Consider the following 20,369-nt stretch of genomic DNA (forward strand, 5'->3'; position numbering starts at 1 on the left):
AAACTGCTGTAATACACACTCTGTGTAACATACATAGACTGAAAAGCAGTCCGTAAAGCTGCTGCTAAGATTTCCTCCCTTCTAAACACATACTTTTACACCTCACTCCAGTATTCACTATTGCAATTGTGTTACCATTTTTTTCTGCTTCTCTGCTAGCACTTTTTCTTTCTTTTTATTAAATTGAAGCTTCTTTTTCTTTACAGAAAGCACAAGAAATCACATCCTGTTTATAGACCTGCTTTCTCTCCTTTGCCTCTTCACCCTTAAAAAGTTAATTTCCTCAGGATTTTCCATAGTCATGACGTTGTCAGTCAGCTGTGGTCACTGAAATACATATTCCCTGTTGTGCTCTTCTTTCTTGTAAGTGTGAACTCTCCAGTGCAAGAGTTGTGTTAATGATTTGCCACAGATTGTCTTTTGTACAGGTCAGTGTATGTGTCTGATACTCTAAAAAGTAAAAACCATAATGGTTGACCAGCATGAAAAGGAGAAAGAAAGAAAGAAAGAATATGTGTAGGGGTATGGCAAGGGAATTAACACCAGGGACTGTTAAAGCTGCTTGATCTGTCTTATTGGAGTAGTGTCCTTCTAAGCCTCAGGGCAAATGCTATAGATTGCTCCACTCATTTCTGTGTACAAAAGGGATAGGAGATAAAAAGAGGAAGAAACAAAATAGCTTTTTTTCTTCCTCTGCAGTAATCCATAAATGCTTGGCTGAGATGGGCTAATATTAAAATGAAAGCACATTGTCACACTCTTCCCACACCTCCGAGCAACAGACTGAACTATACATAAGAGACAGTACTCCCTAACATCTGACTGAAGCACATTGCTTTCATTGTGCCAAGAGGAGGATGGAAATGGTATCAACACCTTGCTTTAAAAATGCTGTGAGCAAAGATTTAAAAAAGAAAAAAAAAAAAAAAAAGGAACAGAAGGTGTCAGCTTAAATTTGGAGCTCAAATTGTGATTTACATGGACAATTTCAGTGGTAAGCAAGTCCATTGTTTTTCTGGTGGGTTTTTTTTTTTGTTTTGGTGTGTTTTTTTTTTTTTGTTTGTTTTCTTTGTTGTTGTTTGGGGGTTTTTAATTAGTTTTTTTCCATTTTAGAGATTTTTACCTCTTAACTCTCCCCAAAGCTATAAACCACCTCATGCATAGTAAACCAAGAGCAGCTTTCTTTTAGGCAACACTACCTGTTCTACTTTGTTGGCCTTCCTGCCCCTAATATCAAGGTGTACTATGAATATGTGACCTAAGCACCTTTTCCTTCTTCCTTCTTTCCTTCCCTGCTCCCTCCCCCCTTCCCTCCTTCTGTATTCTTTGCTTCCCTCCCTCTTCCTTCCTTCCTGCCTCTCTCCCTCTCCCTCCCTCCTTCCCTCTCTCCTTCCTTCCTTCCCTCCCTCTCCCTCCCTCCCTCCTTCCCTCTCTCCCTTTCTCTCTGCCCTCTCCCTTTCTTTCCAAGCTTCCTTCCTTCCTTCCTTCCTTCCTTCCTTCCTTCCTTCCTTCCTTCCTTCCTTCCTTCCTTCCTTCCTTCCTCCCTCCCTCCCTCCCTCCCTCCCTCCCTCCCTCCCTTCCTCCCTTCCTCCCTCCCTTCCTTTCCTCCCTTCCTTTCTTTCCTTCCTTCCCTTCCTTCCCTTCCTTTCCTTCCTTTCCTTCCTTTCCTTCCTTCACTTCCTTCCTTTCCTCCCTTTCTTTTCTTTCAGCAGACCCCTTTATGCCTCACTGATATGTGGTCTATTGTGATTCTTATAAATGTCAGTCCTTCCCCTGAGCCTCCCCCCACCAGATTCTGCTGTTTCAGTTCTCCAATATCTCTTGCTATATATAGCCAATTTGTCTAACTGAGTAGAAGAAAAAAAATCCTTTACTTTCTGTAGGGAATACCAGCAAAGCAGCAAACATTTCCATGGCAACAAGCCTCTCAATCCATCAGACTCCCGCAGTATCTAATACATAATCTGTAAGGCGGAGACTAGTGTTGAAAAATGAACACGACATATTGTCACTTCAGGATTTAATATCCCTTCTCCATGCCCTTAATTAGCTCACCTTATTTTGGGTAATTATTCATGTTCCGATAGAAACTTCTATTTTTTTTTTTTTTGCTTTACCAAGGAAGCTAATGTGTGATCTGCCTTCATTAAAATGCAACTTCTGACTTTTTCCCCACAAACATGCCACAAAATGGGAGTTTCTATAGTAACACACAATGCAGACTTAATTTGAAATTATAATCTCTTGACAAAGATGAGATTCCCTCAGCCCCCTTCTCAGTGTATTTTCTTAAAAAAAAAAAAAAGAAAAAAAAAGGTTTTTGCCACAGTGGTAAAACCTCGCTTCTGTTCCAAAGGAAGTTTGAAAAGAGTTTCTTAAAATTAAAACCCTTCATCTACCAGCAGTGCTGAAGTTAAAAATACACATTCTCAGCACTCATTTTCCTTGTACATTATAAATTTTGTATAATTTGGTTGCTTTTTGGCCTCCTCTTATTCTTAAATTATTAAGGTCTTTTGCTATGACTGTTTAATGCCATGGAAAAAGGGTAACTGCATTTAAACCAACAACACTTTCAAGGGTTACTGGAAAGGCCTTAATCAAGTTTAATTATAGGACCTGGATCTTTACCCTAGTTTTCTAAGACATGTACTATTATACAGTCTGTTTATTCCTCATTCAATGTGATAATTTAAAAGAAATTTAATCCACTGACCATTTTCAACAGCATTTAAGAGGCATTTCCAGGCCTTCTACTGTTGAGTAAGAAGGTGTAGGTCTGAAAGATCTTTTAAAAAGGATTTGGAAGTGGAGGTGGGAGGGAGAAGGACTTGATTACAGTTGGCTTGTCCAAAACAGGAATGAAATGTTTCATGGAGAACTGGACTTTGCTCATGAGGCAGAAGGAGTCAACCAGCTGCTCCTAAACAGCGAGGCATTCAGGGAAGGAACTGACACTTACTGCAAATGGCCCAAGTGTAAATGGTTTGACACACCAACTCTTACAAAATCAATTCCACAGAATGAAGCCTAAATCCCATTGTTAGTTCCTCCCACCAACAATGTTTCTCCAGGGCTTCAAATCAGGACTGTCACGGCCAGGAAGTTTGACTTACTGATTCAAGTTGCAAAAATGGCCATAGAGACCACTGACTCCTTCTCCTTTTCATCTCCAAGAGAGGGACTCTGAGTTATGAACCCCTAACTGTTCTTCATGGGCATTTGTACAAAGCTGTATAGATCTTTCTGAACAGTGCACAGCAGAGTTGTGTCAGCAGTCAGACTCAAGCTTTGCTACCAGTCTCCATATTTGCAAACAGACTTCTACATGGCTGTTTCAGATCTACCCCAAAGGAGAAGAAAGGGTAAACATTTGAAGAAATGTACTTTAAAACTGGACCATTTCAAGCTGCTTTGAAGTGTGGTTGTTTAAAATGTTGCTCTTACACCTGCAAAGCAGCAGGCTTTGGGAGTTCTGTAAATGTCAGTCAGCTGCGTGGCAAAACCCAGAGCAGAATGTCTTTCAGTAGGGTCACAGAATGAACCAAGACAGTACTGGGTTTTAAAAACCTATCAATCACATGCTAAAGACATGTCAACACAACAACTTTTAAGACCTTGACATTGTCAGTCTCTCCATTGTGTGGACCATTCTGCCTGACTAGCAGTTATAGAGGTCATATCTTAATGAAGGTGGCTACCTGCTCAAAGTTACCGACATAAAGAAATCATTTTAATAAACTCCTTCCTTTTCATGTTAACATGATGGGAACCTTTTCAACTCAGGGAGGCAAAAAAACAGTAGGAGTTTTTCTGTTGTCTTTAATGGGTCTTGTATCATGCTTTTCATGAATTCATTTTTAAACATTACAGCCCAGCACATATGATTGAATGCATACTAAAAATATGCAGCATTCATCCACAAATTAGTACAGCAGCATGAGTTACTTGTGCCTTAAATAGTAATACTCCCCTAAATAATAATATTATCACCAAAAAGACACTCAACCACATGCAAGAGCAATATGCCATAGGAAGCAAACTGACTTAGCAGGAGGTCTGTAGATAGTTCTTTTCTGCCTTATAAAAATAAAAAAATAAAAAGAAGAAAATGTGCACCAGCGAACAGGCCGATGTTTCAGTAGGGTTCTTTGCCTATCATTAAAATAACTATTCAAACAATACTAGAAAACAGAGCAGAACAAGATATTTAAACTGCCTCCTAAATCTGTCAAGTGAAAGTATAGGTTTTCTAAACTCAACAAAAATGTGCCACTTTTAAGAGCAAGTAATCATGCTATTTATTGTCCTTTTGATTTGCAGCTAGGTTAGCAAACGTTTCACGACACGTGACATGACTCCATTGTGTAAGTTTCTGGGAGCAACAGAGGAAACCTGTGATGAAGAGATAGCAGGCTATGCTTGAGAATGATAAATATGTCAGTTGATGACAATCATTCTGTGAATATAGCTCTTGTGAATGAATGAAAATGGTAATTTCAAGTGTCATGATTTGGAAGCGTAATCATTTCTGTATCAGTCATTCCCAATCAGTTGTAGTAGAATAGAGCCTGATATTTTTCCGTGCATAAAGTGCAAGCTGTGTAAAGACATATGGATACAGATTTGGAGTCAGACAAGAGCATCAGATCTTAACTGATAAAACAACCAATTAAATTTCACCCAAGGACTGAGCTTAATCACTTGCACACCACTAAAGTGTGACAAGACTTGATGGAGATGAGGCAGCAAGTATGTGTGTATACAAGTCAAATACATTGTGGATTTTGTCTGCAGTCTCCAGGCACACCGCTCTCAGTCCCTCTGCTAGCTGGATGAGGAAGAGCCCAGCTGGGGAAGGACAAGGTTCAGTGAAAACCCTTGTAACAGTGGCCAGTGACTCTTCCAGCTTCAGAAGTGTAATGGGTTTTCTGTCTCTTTGTAAGCTGTTTCTTTGCCTTTGGGAATTGAACAAACAGGATCAATAAGGTCTTGCAACCAAACAGGAATAGTTGTGTTTCCATACTTGGAATTCTTACTACTGCTCAAGTGGACACAGGTGGCCCATACTAACAGGGGATTAAAAGAAGTCCCTACCTTAGAGCTATAGAAAGGCAGGGAAAGTTACCTTATAACTGTGGATAGTCCTACTGTGGGGCTGGTGGTGGTGATGGTAATAGGTGGTGTTTATAGGTGATGATAAGGGAGAAAGATAGAAACCAATCTCTCAAGCAAACTGATGTGAAGTTCTGTGAAACCATCTGCAGAAGATGTTTTTGCCTAGTTTTACTAGTTAGTGGATCCTTTCCTTCTAGCCTTTCTCCTAGTAGATCATCTTCTAACTCCTTATATTTTCATGTCGGAGTTACTAAATTGCATGCATATAACTCAATAGCCCTCTTTTAAACTCTTAATCTTCTCTACAGTATTTTGTAGCAAGTATTTCATATGCTGCATGCTCTGAAAGCTATTTCCTCAGATGTGATGGCATAAAGGTTTTCTGATACCTGTCTTTTGCCATCTTCCCTCTCCATAAGGCAGTGCTGTCAGGAAGGGTGAAGAGAAATGCATCTAGCTAAGGTACTATTCCATCAGCTGGGCCAAAATTAGCCTTCTTTGTCCTGAGGAAGCACAGGATTTTATTTTGGATTAATATTGATTTTGGTAATTTCTCTTAGCTCAGCAATGGTCAGTGATAGCAGCTTCTGTGTGTTTGTCTGAAGATCTAAGACATTAAGCCAAACTAAGAACAAAAATTCAAGTTTGGGCTCCAACTCTAGGTTGAAAGACTTCCAGATGAAAGGGCATATACCAGTGCAAGAGCTAGGCTTCTCAAAGTAATTTTGCTGCTGCTACTTCTGTGCTGAGAGTGAAGTGCGTGAAATACCACATTTCTTGAGCATGCTTTTTCAATTGCCAATTAGGTGAGTAAGAGCTGCATGCCTGCGTTTGCTGCTAGAAGGATTCTTTTTGTTTTGTTCAAGCTTTTCTGTTCTCCCTTATTTTGCTTATAGGTATATGAATTAAGAAATGTGCTTATGAAATATGATGATGACAAAGTGGAGGAAGTTCAGCAAAGAACAATCAGGACTGGAGGCCTTGAATGCTGAAGTGGACTATAAAATCTAACCAGGTGATTAGACAGGGGTTCTGCAAACTGGAAAATATTTGAAGAGGGGAGATAGGGGAAATAATTGCAGGAGGGATTATACTAGCAGGAAGAAGCAGTTATATGGTAGAATTTCATGGAGTGCACAGTGCTAACAGCGAGCATCATCAGCTGCACACAACTGTGTCCTCCCTTTTCTGCAACATGCCTGGGCTAAGACAGCAAAAGGAGGAATGCTGAAGTCTGGCATAGACTGATTTTGGGATGCAGAACAGCCTTATTGAACAATTGCTGCTATCCCTGCATCTGAAAACAGTGCTGCACTAACTCAAAGGAGGACAGATCCTACTGGTCTCTTCTTTCTTGTTGGTTTATGTTTTTAGAGCTCTCTTGCTGTTGGCAATGACTCTCACTGGAGTCTTTTTGGTTTTCTCCTTCATGTACTTCAAGATATTTTATGGTAAAAGGAATAGTGGTAAATAAAGTTAGAAGAGTCTGAGCTATGAATGCAGCAGTGGCTCAGAAATACTACACTTCAAATTAATGTGTTCTGTGAACAAGAGAGATTTTGACTTGTAGGCATTGTTTTGCCTGTAATATGGTCAATATGGTCCCTATTATCCCCTGTAAAATGTTTGAAGAGCAATGGAGGCAGGTGAAAAATACGGGGAAAATGTGGTCTAGCTTTAGGGATTAATTAAATATCCGATTATAAGGCTTTTAAAATACATCTGTCAAAACACAATGGTGAGAATTTTCTTTCATTATTTATGTTGAAAAAAGCAACTGGGCCCTATTTCCACTGAAGGGGGGTTATTTCTCTTTCCTATCAAATACTTTATCCTACCATGGTCTACAATATTTTGCATTCATTGCTGGATTCCTTTGCTATTCATTTTCAGAGGCTAAGGGTTTCAAAATCCAATACATTTATGGCACTACCTGTTTAACAGCTGTATTTGTACATCTCAAATACCTTTCTTTTCTGGATTGTTTTTCCCTTAACTGTTGACCATCATTCTTTGCTGTTCATCATGCTATGCTTATTTCCTAGAACGAAAATCCATTATGGTCTCTTATCTGCTTAACAGCTCAATAAGCCTAATCCAGGGTGGACAATTTTCTACAGCTTTCAGAAACATTGATCCTGTTTTTCACCCTTTAATTCAACTCATCTGATCCTGTGAAGACAATTGATTAGACATGTTTAATGACTTCTTTTTCTTGAATGAATATGAACTTCTTGCTTTTAGTCTATTCAGTGTGGTCTTTTCTTTCAGCACTGCTCATTTCTGCAACAGAAGTCCGTTGCTGGATAATACCTTTGGAAAATTTAAGTGCTTGTTAAGTAAATAAATATAGAAAAAAAACTCTGTCTTATAAGAGCATTGAAATTGTGAAGGTAAGACCCAAATAGCCAGAAATACACAGTTGAGGGTGCAATGCTAAGTGGCCCAGATGTGAGTATACCCATATTATTCAGGGTAAGAGAAAATGTTGTCTCAATAAAAGCTTTAGCTAGCTAACTGACATTTTTGGCAGCTAAGTCCCATACTGAGGTCCTCAGAAAATGGTTCTTAAAATCTGAAGTGACTTCTGCTTTGAATATAAATTTTCTGCACATCTTTAGACTAATTCAAGTCATGCTGAGAAACACTGGGCATGTATGTCCCCTCTAAAGACAATCTTATACCTGAATGTATGTCAGACCAAGTCTCATACGCATTAACAATTTTGTGCTACTGCTGATCAGAAGATGATATTGCAATATGACTGTGGACTGGGTTCTGTAGAAGGCAGTGCTGTGGGAAGCTGTGAAGGTGTTTTATCTAAATAGCTGTGTCTAGACCACTTAGATTTAGTATAGAAGATGAGTGCCTGATCCGGGAAGCATGTGACTGGAAAACTCATTTTTGCTGTGCCATGGACTATAGCAATTCAAAGGAAAGGCACTGCGAATTCTTAAACAGTGTTAGCTGGCAATAGACTCTTTTTTTTTTTTTTTAGAAATGGGTATATCCTGAGCTAAGGAGAGTAAGGGAATTACTGAAATACACATCTACCATGGAAAATAACAACCTCAATGGAATACATGTTGTTAAAGGTGCAAGTAATGGGAAATACTGCGTTTCAATAAGAAGCAGTACAATGTAGTCTATAGGTAATAAGTGTTCCTAACTAGAAACAAAGTTTTACTTCATTCATAATTCAGCTTTTGGTTATCTCATTCCTGGTATTTTGAGTTTAATTTTCACAAAGATTTTAGCTTAGCAAAGTAATACAACCAGTACTATAAAAATTTAGTATGTTTTTGAAAAATCTAAGTTTTTAGAATCATATGAATATATGAGAGTCTTTGTTTTCATTTGGGAAAAAACATTTCTGTCCCTCACACATGCAGAGAGAAGTTAAAGACAAGACCCTTAAAAGCTGAGAGAATGCAAAGCAGATGGTCTTCACACTGTTATATACTGAGGACTGGATATACTGTCAATCAGCTTCCTGATGAAGACAAGTTTCTTTTGTTTCTTATTGCATATATAAGTTCATAGTTCTTCTAAGTCCCTTATAGAATATCACTGACAAAACAGAACTTGCTTTCTTGTAAAATTAACTCCTGTTTTAGAATTTCTTTCTTCTCTCAAAGCCTGACCTTTATCATGACCTTTATCATGACTGTGTTTTTCTTTAATGATAATAGCATTGTTCTTTCTGTTCTTTTCATTATATGCATCAGCTAATTTCTGCTGAAAAAATAATAACAAGAAGATTATTAGTAATAATAACAACACATTCTCGTTACTTGTAATTTAAATTTGACCAAAGATTAAGGAGTTAGTTTTTAAATAAATGTTATCAACCTATATATAAGGTATCAAATCAACAGTAATTAGACGTTTCACTTAATAGAACATGTATCTCTATGGCTTAATATTTGCTACAAAACTACTCCCCAAGAAATAACTATCGCAGCAGAACAATCTTCTTACTGAAAAGTAAGAAATTATGAAAATATGTTGTGGGAAAACCAGCCTTCCCACTTTGCTCTTTGCACACCCTCATAAAAAGGCTAACCATAAAAGGATAACAGGGTATCTTGAAAACAAATGCCTCTAACTTCCTCAAGCATGGGCAAATGTCTTTCTTGAATGAGTTTTCTGAGTGCTTTGGAGTTTTTGCACTTGAATTTTACACTGTAAGAATCTGCTTTTTCTAACAAATTAGAATGATAGAATCATAGAATAGTTAGTGTTGGAAAGGACCTCAAGATCATCTAGTTCCAACCCCCCTGCCATGGGCAGGTACACCTCACACTAAACCATTCCACACAAGGCCTCATCCAACCTGGCCTTGAACACTGCCAGGGATGGAGCACTCACAACCTCCCTGGGCAACAGATTCCAGTGTCTTGGTATCAGTGGGAAGTGTTGAACTGGATATTTGTACTTAGAAATAATTTAGTTTCCTGAGACTGAAGAATCAGTATTCTAGACCAACGAGATGGAAACCCAGGCTTTAGGATCAGTTCCCAAAGTCCTGATTCTGTGTATGTACAACTGGTGTTGTGTTCACACAAGATAACATATATGCGTGCACCACCAACTTGTTGTGTGATAATAAACAGGTTAGGTTTCTGAATAAAAGACAGAGAAATGGTGTATGTCGTGGTTTAAACAAAAGTCAGCCATAAATCACACAGTCGCTCTCTCACTCCCCCCCTCTTGCCCTCCCCCTACTCCCGGAGGGACAGAGGGGAGAATCAAAAAGAATGCAACTCCCATGGGTTGAGATAAGAACAGTCCAGTAACTAACACAAATCACTACTGCTACCACCAATAATAATAATGCTAAAGGAAATAACAAGGGAAGAGAATACAACACCTCAGCACCAACTCGCCCAACCGACCCGACTGAGCACCGACCGATACCTCGTCCAACCCTGCAGTCCCAGCCCTTCCGGGTAACTCTCCGTTACATCCTGGGCATGACATGCTGTGGTATGGAATACCTCTTTGGCTAGTTTGGCTCAGGTGTCCTGTCTCTGCTTCCTCCTGGCTTTCCCTCCTCCCTGGCAGAGCATGAGACTCACAAAGTCCTTGGTCAGACTAAAACATCGGTGTTACCAGCTCTGTTCCCAGGCCAAAAGTCAAAACACAGTGCTGCACCAGCTACTAAGAAGGAGAAAAATGACTGCTACTGCTGAACCCAGGACATGCAGTAGGGAAAAAAAGAAAAAAAGTTGAAATAGGAAAGTCATGATGTCCTATATCAAGAAAGAATATATTGGATATGAATTTGCTGTAATATACAAAAAGTTTGTCTTACATACAATGAAAAATAATTCAAAATAATTAGAATTGCTCAAGAAAATCCGGACGACTACCCTGGCACATGGAAATATGAAAATTCTGTGACTTCTACCTAGCTCTCATCAGAAACATTTTTCTTTTTAGAAACCCTCTCTGCAAGTATGAGACAGCAGTAGGGACACTTCTGATTCAGACACTGGAGGCAAGGCAAAGAAATCTTTAGGGAAAAGCATTTCATCACAAAACAGATCCCTCCTAGGCTTTGCCTGCTCATTAAATTATTTCAGGTTAGCTTGATTTTTTTTTTTTTTTTTAACTCCCCCCTGAGTAAAATTCATAGCATCCATAATTCAAAAGATTTTACCTGGAGTCATCTAAGGTCTCAATATTCATTATTTCATTGTCATTGAAAGTAAATTTACAGACATTTGGAGTACACATTTTTGTAACAAATGAAGGAACATCCGTATTTTAAACCAGCTCTTCTGCCTCTGGCTGTCCTCATGCAGGTGTACCATGTGGCTTAACTGAGTGGGAGAACAAACACGACTGTTTACTGATGCGCCCCTACTGCTGGGGAACATCTTAATTGGATGTCCCTTTTCTTTATAAATGCTTTAAGGCAGCCAACCATTCCCATTTCATTTTCTAGCCTGTAGCAAGTTCACACTGCTCACGTCACGCACCAATTATACTGAAGCCATCGTATAGCACAGTAGATCCACGCTTCTGCATAATTCAGAGCTGAGACCTTGGACTTCCTCATTATCTTAGGGAGAAGAATTTGTACAAACTTGTCTGTACACTGCTGACCTGGAAACCTTAGAGCTCCGACTGGATGAAAGAGAAGGGACACACTCATATTCTCACTTGGTCTTCAGCCAAAGTCACATCTCTGGCAGGGTGTTTAGAAATGTCTGGACCCTGAGGAGAGCTTTGCAGGTGCTCTCCAAGCTGGTGAGCCGTCATGTTGCAAGAAGAGCAACCAACTAGCCTCTGACATAAGGTAGACATCCCATATGATACCAATTAGGGGTTGTAATGTAGACAGCTCGCTTTTACCCAAAGCAACTCAGGAACATGCTGCACACCTTGGCTACCTGAATAGCAGGAGAAGAAACTGATGGAACTAGAGAAGAAATTTCTTTCAGTATAACACTGGACTCTAAAAGGACTTTTCTAAGGAATTATCAAGGCATCACCATATTTGGCTACTCACTAAATGTCTTGGAATAATTCTCTTTCCCCAAAGTATTTAAAACGGTGATTGTTCCTAAGGACTGAATAGTTCTGTACAGGATGCTTCTTTGAATATCTTGGTTTTCAAATTGGCCAAATACATCAGGCTGAATGTCTGATACCTTCCTGTGCTGTTTAATATTTGCTCTCCTACCCTGCTTGCTGTCCTTCAGCTATTTGCAGACAAGGTGATGGCATCATTTGGGTTAACAGTAACCACCAGTTCATGGGAAGCATGAAAACAACAGGGACAGAAAAAAAAAACAAAGCCCGTAGGGAAAATAATTTGGTTCTGAGTTTCATTTATATGCTCAGCTTTTAAGTACACTGAGATTATATGAGGTAAATTGCCAAACTCAAGCTATAAAGAAATTTCAAAATGCATATGGATTTTAAGGCAATATAACGGAATTCTCGGACAGCTCCCAGAGGCTCAATGCAATTATGGTGGTTTTTTATTAATTCTGTGGAAGTGTTGTAAAATAATAACTTGGGGCAAAGAGTGGTCTTGTTTTGTATGCATTTTGGCTTCTATATCATCTCTAAGGGACTATCCCCAGAAATTTTGCACATTTCTTTCTAGTCTGCACTATAGCTGTTGCATTAAAATTATTTTCCCTCTCTTTTTTTCTTTTTTTTTTTTAACTTTCAGATCAGGCAGTTCTCTCAACACACACAAGTACAGGGCTCTGTCATAATACTTCATATCTTTACATCATCGTAAAAGTCCTACTATAAATAGGACAGCAAGTATTAAAACACTTTTTCCTTACCAGTCTTCCTTACAATGTGACAGGTCCTCTGAGAACAAAAATATAAAATATGACAAAAATACGGACTGTTATCCCTGCTGGCAAATATAACGGGCTTGGAACAACTACTGCATCAGTGTTCTCCCAGTCTTCCTCTTAGGGTACAATGTGACATGAATCTCAGGTATGGGGATTTTCTTACGGAAGAAACATCCAGACACTCTTTATGGAGAAGAAGGGGCAGACAGCAGTGCTTGGTAACTTCATCAGAGCACTTTGATAGAGAGAAAAAGGTAGAGCAGTGGACGTAAGATGATTGATTTTTTCTGGAACTGTGAAAAGCTGTGAACAGAGGAAAAAGACGAGAAGCACAGCTCTTGGGTGAAACTGAAAGGCAAATAATAATTTTGTTATATTGGTACCATGATAAAACAATTTCTTGCGACCTTTGAAACCCTCTAAGGTCTCAAACGCTTTTCTTTATTTTTCTCAGTTCCAAGAAAAAGGCCCTGCAGTCCAAAACAGAGACCCAGCTTGTTGCTTTCCCATTCCTTTTATTCCCATTTTTTTTGGCAATTTATTGGCAATTGCTTTAAAATGAACACTGTGGTATGTTCACTAAGAATTTTCTTTCCGGCTTGCAGTGCAGTTTATGGTTTATTAAAAATAATTAAAAATATGTCATAAAATCATCTGAAAATTTCATAAAAGGCTTGCATGAAGTATGAACAAACTCATACAAAGCAGCAATAAATCCTTCTGAGAAGCATCCTATCTTAAAGAAGTCACGTAAAAGTAATTTGAAGATAAACAAAAATCCTAAAGGAACTGCACAGTGAATGTTTTAGCTTGTGCTCCTGATCAATAGGAAGGTTTTATAGAGGCCAGTTCTCTGACCCTTCCTTCAGAGTCTACATTCTTTCACCTTGTTTTAGAAAGGTTGTACAAAGCCCAGCAAGTGCCTAACACATAGGTCACACACTACTTATCTGCTTCCACCATTGATAACAGGTTCCTCCTTTGTTCCATCCATCTTTCACACATCCATCAAGATGTAATTATACAGCTATCCAGCATCCAGTAATGCCAGAGAAATTATGGGGTCGCAGGATGTTTCTAAGAAAAACATTGTACATCCACTGAGATTAATGGAGCAAAAGTACCATTCTTTATAGCAGAGAGTTTCTGTAGGGTCTGGTATCATTGTTCTTTTGGGCCTTGCTAAACTGTAATGTTACCATTTCCACTGTTACCACCTAGGCTTTGCTGCACCATAGAGAAATACCTCTTTCTACTTATGAATACTTCAGGAAGTAGAGGAATGCGGATCCTGTTGGTAACTCAAAAAATTGAAAATATCACCTGTCAATCTACCTTAGAAACTTGAACTTTGCCAGGTCTTCTGAGATGCAAACAGTTGGGGAGAAGGACTGGACAAGAACAGCATTCACATAACAATGCACTCCTCCATAGCAAGAAATCTATCAAGTACTCTAAGTAGAGTGTAACTACCTATCAGTAGGTTGCCATATATCATATGCCATTGCCTATAGTCTGCTACTGGTTAGCAATGCTATGCCAAGGAGCAGAAGAGCTCTCAGGTTGATGTCTGTATCCTGTATCTGTGCATGAAGCTTTAGGAATAAAGGCTGATGAATGTGCTACTTCCTCTGTTGTGTCTCCCAGGTCTCCAGTGCCTTTTTGTGGGATAGGTTTTTTCTGATACTGAAATAATATTTTATAGCTAGTAGTGTTGCCTCTGCCCTGTAATGGCATATGTAAGGAGATGATACAGAAAATTATTTCAAAAGGAAGCAAAGTGAGCTGGGAGAGCAAAAAGGCAGGCAACTGCTGCCCTCGGAACTGTCCTTTGGTACACAAACAGAAAAAAATAACTGGAAGCAACTTTCTAATGTAAATGAGTCTTATGCATGTCTATGTTTGTCTTCAATAGTCTCTGGTTAAGCAGAGTAAAAGATTTCTCCCATTTCAAAGTCATATTTAAGCTTACATAGGCTGTGCAGCTAGATAAGTTTTGCAAAAGAGAAATTGTCTCAAAATTTTGTCCAGAAGGATATTATACATTTTGAGTGTCTCATCTACAAGTGTTTATAGGCACTACTCCATTATCTAGATCCCATATTATGGCAGAAGTACAAACTACCTCTTGCTGATTACAGATTTAAGACAATGCAAACCTCTTAGAAACCAGTGAAATCAATGGAAAGCTTTTCACATGCATCTCTCGGCACGATTCCTATTGGATGAATCTGGCACTGAGTAATTGCACTGGATTTAGTGCAACCTTTTGTAAGCTTGTGAAGGAATGTATGAACTAAATGAATCAAGCAAATTAGGCACTCCTTAAATCCACAAGTAGTTAAATTCTATATAAGTAAAACTTAGGCTCATGAAGTCAAACATGTAGTATCTCCAGATACAGGTGATTTAAACAGTACATGAATAAAATAGGAGTCCTTGTTTTGGGGATGCCAGGTTTTTTTTAGGAGTGGAATGAGTTGTGATGAAATTAGGTGTGAAGACAGTGCTGAATGAGATCCCTGAATGCAAGCACTATTTTCTGGTTTTGTGACATGGAAAAAGAAAGTGGTTGAACTTTCTATTTGTACTCACTCATTGACTCTGTCAATTTGGCCATCTCTCTTTCTCTTTTGGGCTTCTCCTGGGGGAACAGACAAAATAAAAAGCAAACATATATATATAATATATACGTGAATATAAATACACTTGAGTGCAAGTGACAATGAGAGGAAAGGACATTAATCCTTTATGTATTTCTATTTTATTTAGAATTTTAACTTTACTCCTAAAGTAAAAGCAGAGCCTGCACCTCTGGGTTTGTTTTTTTGTGTGTGTTTTTTTTTTTTTTTTATTGTAGCCTCTGGATTGTATCAACTATGAAGAGTGAAATTTGTATTTTTTTCTCTATGTGTGTGTATCTAGCTGGAGTAATTGAAGATATTCAATATAATGGAGGAGGAAATCCTCTGTTTTTCATTCTGTGCTAGAATTTGCAAGTCTGTTAGGGCTTCTTGACAAAAGATATGGAAATGGCCATCCCACAGAACAGAAGGAAAGAAACCACTTATTTAGAAATAAATAAATTTCATATGGAAGCCAGAGTGATTGGTATGGTACTAGGTCTGACACTGAGATGAACTGAATGAAGTACTATTTCATTTGATACAAGAAGGACTCCCAATGAAGCCTGTTTCTCTTTGTTACTTGTCTGGGGCAACATTTTTTAAATCCAATTTTGTTTTCCCATTTCATACATTTGTAGCTCTTCTGACTAAGCCTGTTCTGGCAGAAGGCTTGGTCAATCAAGAGCCCTTGGATTTGGTGGATTTCCCCTTAACCAATGCCCCAACGCATGCCTCAGCCAGAGCAATGGAGGCTGAGTCTAATCTTCTGATTTCAGAGCCAGAGTTTGGGCTGAATTAAGAATTCAGGCCTTCAAAGCCCTTTAAACCCTAATTATCTGGTTTTGAGAAGATGTGGTGGGGCTCCTGTCACCGTTATGACCCCTGAAACTGTATAAGCATCTTCCGTGACAGTCCCAGCCCTGTGGGTAAGCAGTTAGCGGCCACCCGTCCTTTACCCCACAGCTGTCTTCAAAATGCAAACAGCCCAGCTGTTCATGTGTTTTAACTACAGCTGACACAGTCCAGTTGGAAAAGCCAAAGGGAAAAGGGCTAGATGTCAACGCTTATTAACAATTGGTGTGTGAGCCTGCCTCCACCTCTGTCAAGGCTGCAAGAGAGGGTCTTGGGGACCATAGATGTACAGATGGCAGCTCTTGATCCAAGCAACCATTTTTCCCTAAAAACCTCAGCAGAGGAGAGAATTTGCTCCCAACTATGACTTTAATGGGCAGCAACACCAAACAGATACCCCCTGCCTCCTGCATCAGCTCTGGGAAAAGGTGCAGGTTTCTGGTCAGGGTGCTCTGCAGTAGCTGCTATGTCTGGGGACTGGATTCAGCATGGTGGCATCTCTCTTTGGCTGGGTCTATTTCAACAAACAGCACTGAGGCAAGCCATGGGCTGAGAATGGTATTAGAATGGTCCCTGCCACGCATTATTTGACAGTATGGGCATAGTTTTCCAATGCTATTTAGCTATGACATGAGCAGGCCCTGTTGCAGAGGTGCTAGGCTGTCACAAGAGCTACCCTTCCTGCTTTATTTAAAAGAGTAGGACCATCTCATAACTTGAAAGGAGGTAAGGTCTGTCCATCTCTGTCTTATCCCAGCACTGGCTTTACCTAGTTCAAAACATCGAAAAGGAATTTCTTCTATATCAAATATGCTACTACTTGCACTTCAGAAAGCTAGACTTCTGCTAGCAAAAAGCTCATATTTCATAGTAATAGGAAACATTTTAACACATGAAACAAGCAGATAATGCTTCAAAACTGTATGCATACCCCTTAGAGCATTTCATATTAAGAGAAAGGTTTAAGGTTATGTCCTGAATCTGTAGTGAGGTTAATGCCCTAAGCCATGCTGATAATGTAGCATTCAGCACCAGATTCATGCATTATTATGAAAAGAAAAAAAGGAGGAAGAAAGAAGTAATACAACAGTACCAGTTAAAAAAACCAAAATATCCTATATGGCAATTTCTTGCATGGTATTAATCATTAAATGAATGCACAGCACTGTGAAAAATTATCAATAATTTGTGTCCATACTGCTTTATAGTGTGACCCTAAACCACTTCTTTTCACTGAAGAACTTACAGTTTATCAGGAACAAACAGTTGGGGAAGATCAATGTTGAGCCCTGAAGAGGGAAGGTTGGATTTATTAAACTAATAAAAAGCTGTGATTTTAAATATTAATATTTTGCTCTTGTATATTAATAAATACTTTTTAATAATTATGAGGTCTAGCATAAGGACATAGACTAGAATGTAATTTCCTTTTAGTGTGAAAGTATTACGTATAATATATAAGGAGAAAATTAGAAGATTATAAGTTTTTAAGCCTCTAAATCAAATACATATCAAGCTAATAATAAAATATTTGTTTTGAAGAAGCTGGTAAAGGTAAGCTTTAACAGAATGTACTTCTTCCTCCAGTAGGTGGACTGAGGCCACTGACAGGTAAGCATAGAAACTTTCACATGTAAGGAGACTGCGTATCTTCACTGCAGCAATTAGAGCACAGCAGACTAAAGAAGAAAGCTGAATTTCTATGTTTAGGATGCTGTCACCTGTGTTAGTTTCCCTGTTAGAGAGATAACATGAAATGGCAGACAAGATTCAACTAATTCCTGCATTTGAAGATATTGAAAGAGTTTCATTTACTTTTCCTAAGAGAAATGACCAGGGCTGCTGAAGTTCTGCTCTTTCTTCCTTGGAAGATAAAGGTATTCTTGTGTGAATGTCATTTTTCAATAGGACAGGTTAAAAAATGACATCCTATTTTCCAGTACTCTATTTAAAAAAATAAATAAATCTTTTTTACTGCTATCACTGAAGTTTAAAATTCGTATGTAATTATTATCTCAAGTTTTGCATTTTCCCTTTCTCTAATGATCACTAGTATGTGCACACATCCACACTAAGAAGTTCTCCTGGAAACTCTAAGAAAATTTTTCCACTCATCTGTTTTATCAAAATGGCATATTTTGCTGTAAGAAATTTAGTTTTTGATGGCAGATAAAGAAGGAATTCCTTCCTTTCTGACGGAATGAGTTCTAACAGATTAACTTTGGAAAAATAAGCATTAAAACATATTTTTGGTCATAGCATCAGTAGCTGTGACTTTGAATATAGACTGACAGCAGAGAAAGACTTGCTGTCATTTTTAAAAACCAAACAAACAACAACACAGTGTTTCATTTCAGAACAGAACTTGCCTTTAAGGGTAGACTTTGGTAGTGTTCCCTCTGGAACACTGGGTAAACCAGAACTGCCACCTCAGAAAGCACATAAAGAAAAGCAGGCTTTTTTTTCATCTTTCCTAGCACAGTGAGGCTCATTTTTATTCCCCCCTCTCCTCCTCTTCTTTGTAGCTATGTAGTCAGCATGGAGTGATTTCTGCAGGGTTTTGAATCCATGAGCTGTTGCTGACTGTGTACCTATTCTGGGGCCAAGAACTGAAATCTGTCACAACCTGAGGGGAGCCGCAGATACAGACTGCTCTGGTAAAAGACTGGATTGTGCAGAGACCTGTGCTAGCAGCCACCCTTGCATACCTGTGTGAGGTGGCTACCAACTTGCTGGGTGCATAAAAAGCAAGAAGTCCTGCTCTTCATATTTTAAATGGTATGCATTTAAAATGCAAGTGATATATTGTTTTGATGCAAGAAGGGATGTGTGAAATATAAATTGGAATTGGTATGTGAAGCATGCTAACTTCAGCTAGCAAAAATGGCTATTTGAAACGCTTCTTTATACTTTTTGCACTGTTGGTGAGGTCTTTTATTCAGCTGAGGGTGTAAGAAAGAAGATGCAAACTCTCCTTTTCTAGTGGAGTGGTTTTTCTTTTTTTCTTTTTTTCTTTTTTTTTTTTTTTTTTTTGAGATATTTCCTGCATTTACATCTTCCTTCAGACAAACAGTTGCCCAGTCCTGCAGTACCTCAATACTGTGGTGCTCTGTCTTGCACTGAATTTATTCTTAAATTATTATCATGCTGTTGCAACATTTATGGGTTTACTGTGATGCTCTAAGTACAAACACAAGAAAGTGTGGCTTTCACATCACTCTTTCCCTTCTCAGCCAAATAAAATCAGGCACCTTTGTATAAGTCTCTTTTTGCCTGACTTCCCATGCTGCATGGTCTGATGTATGTTCTGTCAGAGGATGGACAAGATAGATGACAGTAATGACAAGGCAGTAGAGACTTAACCTTTTCAGTGTCATGCATGAGCAGAGAATGAAAACTGCATCAAATTACAGATATGAATCAAAACATGGACTACCCAGGTCACTTCTCTAGTAAAGAAAATTCTTGGGCAAGAGAGTACATTATATTGTAATTTTTCTAATGGAAGAACATGATCACATCCTGTAGCTTCCTCTTCAGCGTCTGTTAGCTTCAGCTGGCACAAATTGATGAGTTTGCTATCCTTGTTTTGTTTGTTTACTGCATGGCTAAAACTTTTGCCAGTTCACAAGTGCAGAGGTGCACTAACATCCTAGGAATCTATTGAAGTAGTATAGAACTTCGTTTAAAAATTTCCAATGGTATTTTGTCAGTCTGGTAGTGGCTGAGCTATGGATCAGAACTCAAACACATTATATCCATTACACATACTTTTTGTTAAGGTTTGTCACTTTTCAAAGTAATTCAGTAGCGAATCCCTAGTAATTTCATTGATATATCCTTTAAGGCAATAGCTATTCAATCACTAAATGCAAATTCAATGAGCAAGAAGGAAAGGAACATTTTCTGAAATATTAGCTTAGAGTAATCTATCTTGGGATACCTTAAATTACTTTTCAAACTACATGGAAATGGTGTTATGTTGGAAACACCATTAAATGAGAATTATAGAATTTCATTTTATATAGTGTCTTTCATGTTCGTGACAAATTCAAATGCTTTACAGTAATGAATTAGATACTGGTTGTTAGGCAATGGTGTGTAGGCAAATGCTGCACTCATTATGTGTTATTCATTTTAGCAATAGCCTACACTTGGCTCCCAAAAGCATAGCTTATTTTAGGTGGAAAGGGATTGTTGGAGGGAGTTGGAGCTCTTCCTTATGAAAACTGCCACAGGAACTTTAATTTCTATCAGGACACATATCCAACAAAGCTAAAAAAACCTTAATAGCCCATCTTTACAAACTCTGATAATGAGGTGAGTTGTGTTATTACATTATTTTACTATCACTAAAATCCAAGCTGCATGTAAGACCTCTCTAGATTTATGGGAATTGCTTTTCATGCCTCCCTCTCTAAAAAATATAGGCATTTCTTGT

General features: G+C 38.5%; 1 protein-coding gene across 3 annotated transcripts in view; it reads right to left on the reverse strand.

Annotated features, from left to right (window-relative positions):
* KCNJ6 (potassium inwardly rectifying channel subfamily J member 6) overlaps positions 1 to 20,369 on the reverse strand; it is a 169,295-nt gene that overhangs the window by 98,157 nt on the left and 50,769 nt on the right. Inside the window, exons 2-3 of one of the 3 annotated variants that reach the window (XM_065676950.1) lie at positions 17,175 to 17,217; positions 15,045 to 15,093 (exon numbers count right to left, since the gene is read on the reverse strand). The exons of 1 other annotated variant lie outside the window; for it this stretch is intronic. In XM_065676950.1, coding sequence (XP_065533022.1) covers positions 15,045 to 15,069 — 25 coding nt within the window. In that variant the 5' untranslated portion in view covers positions 15,070 to 15,093; positions 17,175 to 17,217. The remainder of the gene's footprint in view (positions 1 to 15,044; positions 15,094 to 17,174; positions 17,218 to 20,369) is intronic. One more of the 3 variants, XM_065676949.1, reaches the window with a different exon arrangement.

Source organism: Lathamus discolor, chromosome 4, assembly GCF_037157495.1.
Source record: "Lathamus discolor isolate bLatDis1 chromosome 4, bLatDis1.hap1, whole genome shotgun sequence".
Lineage (NCBI taxonomy): Eukaryota > Metazoa > Chordata > Aves > Psittaciformes > Psittacidae > Lathamus > Lathamus discolor.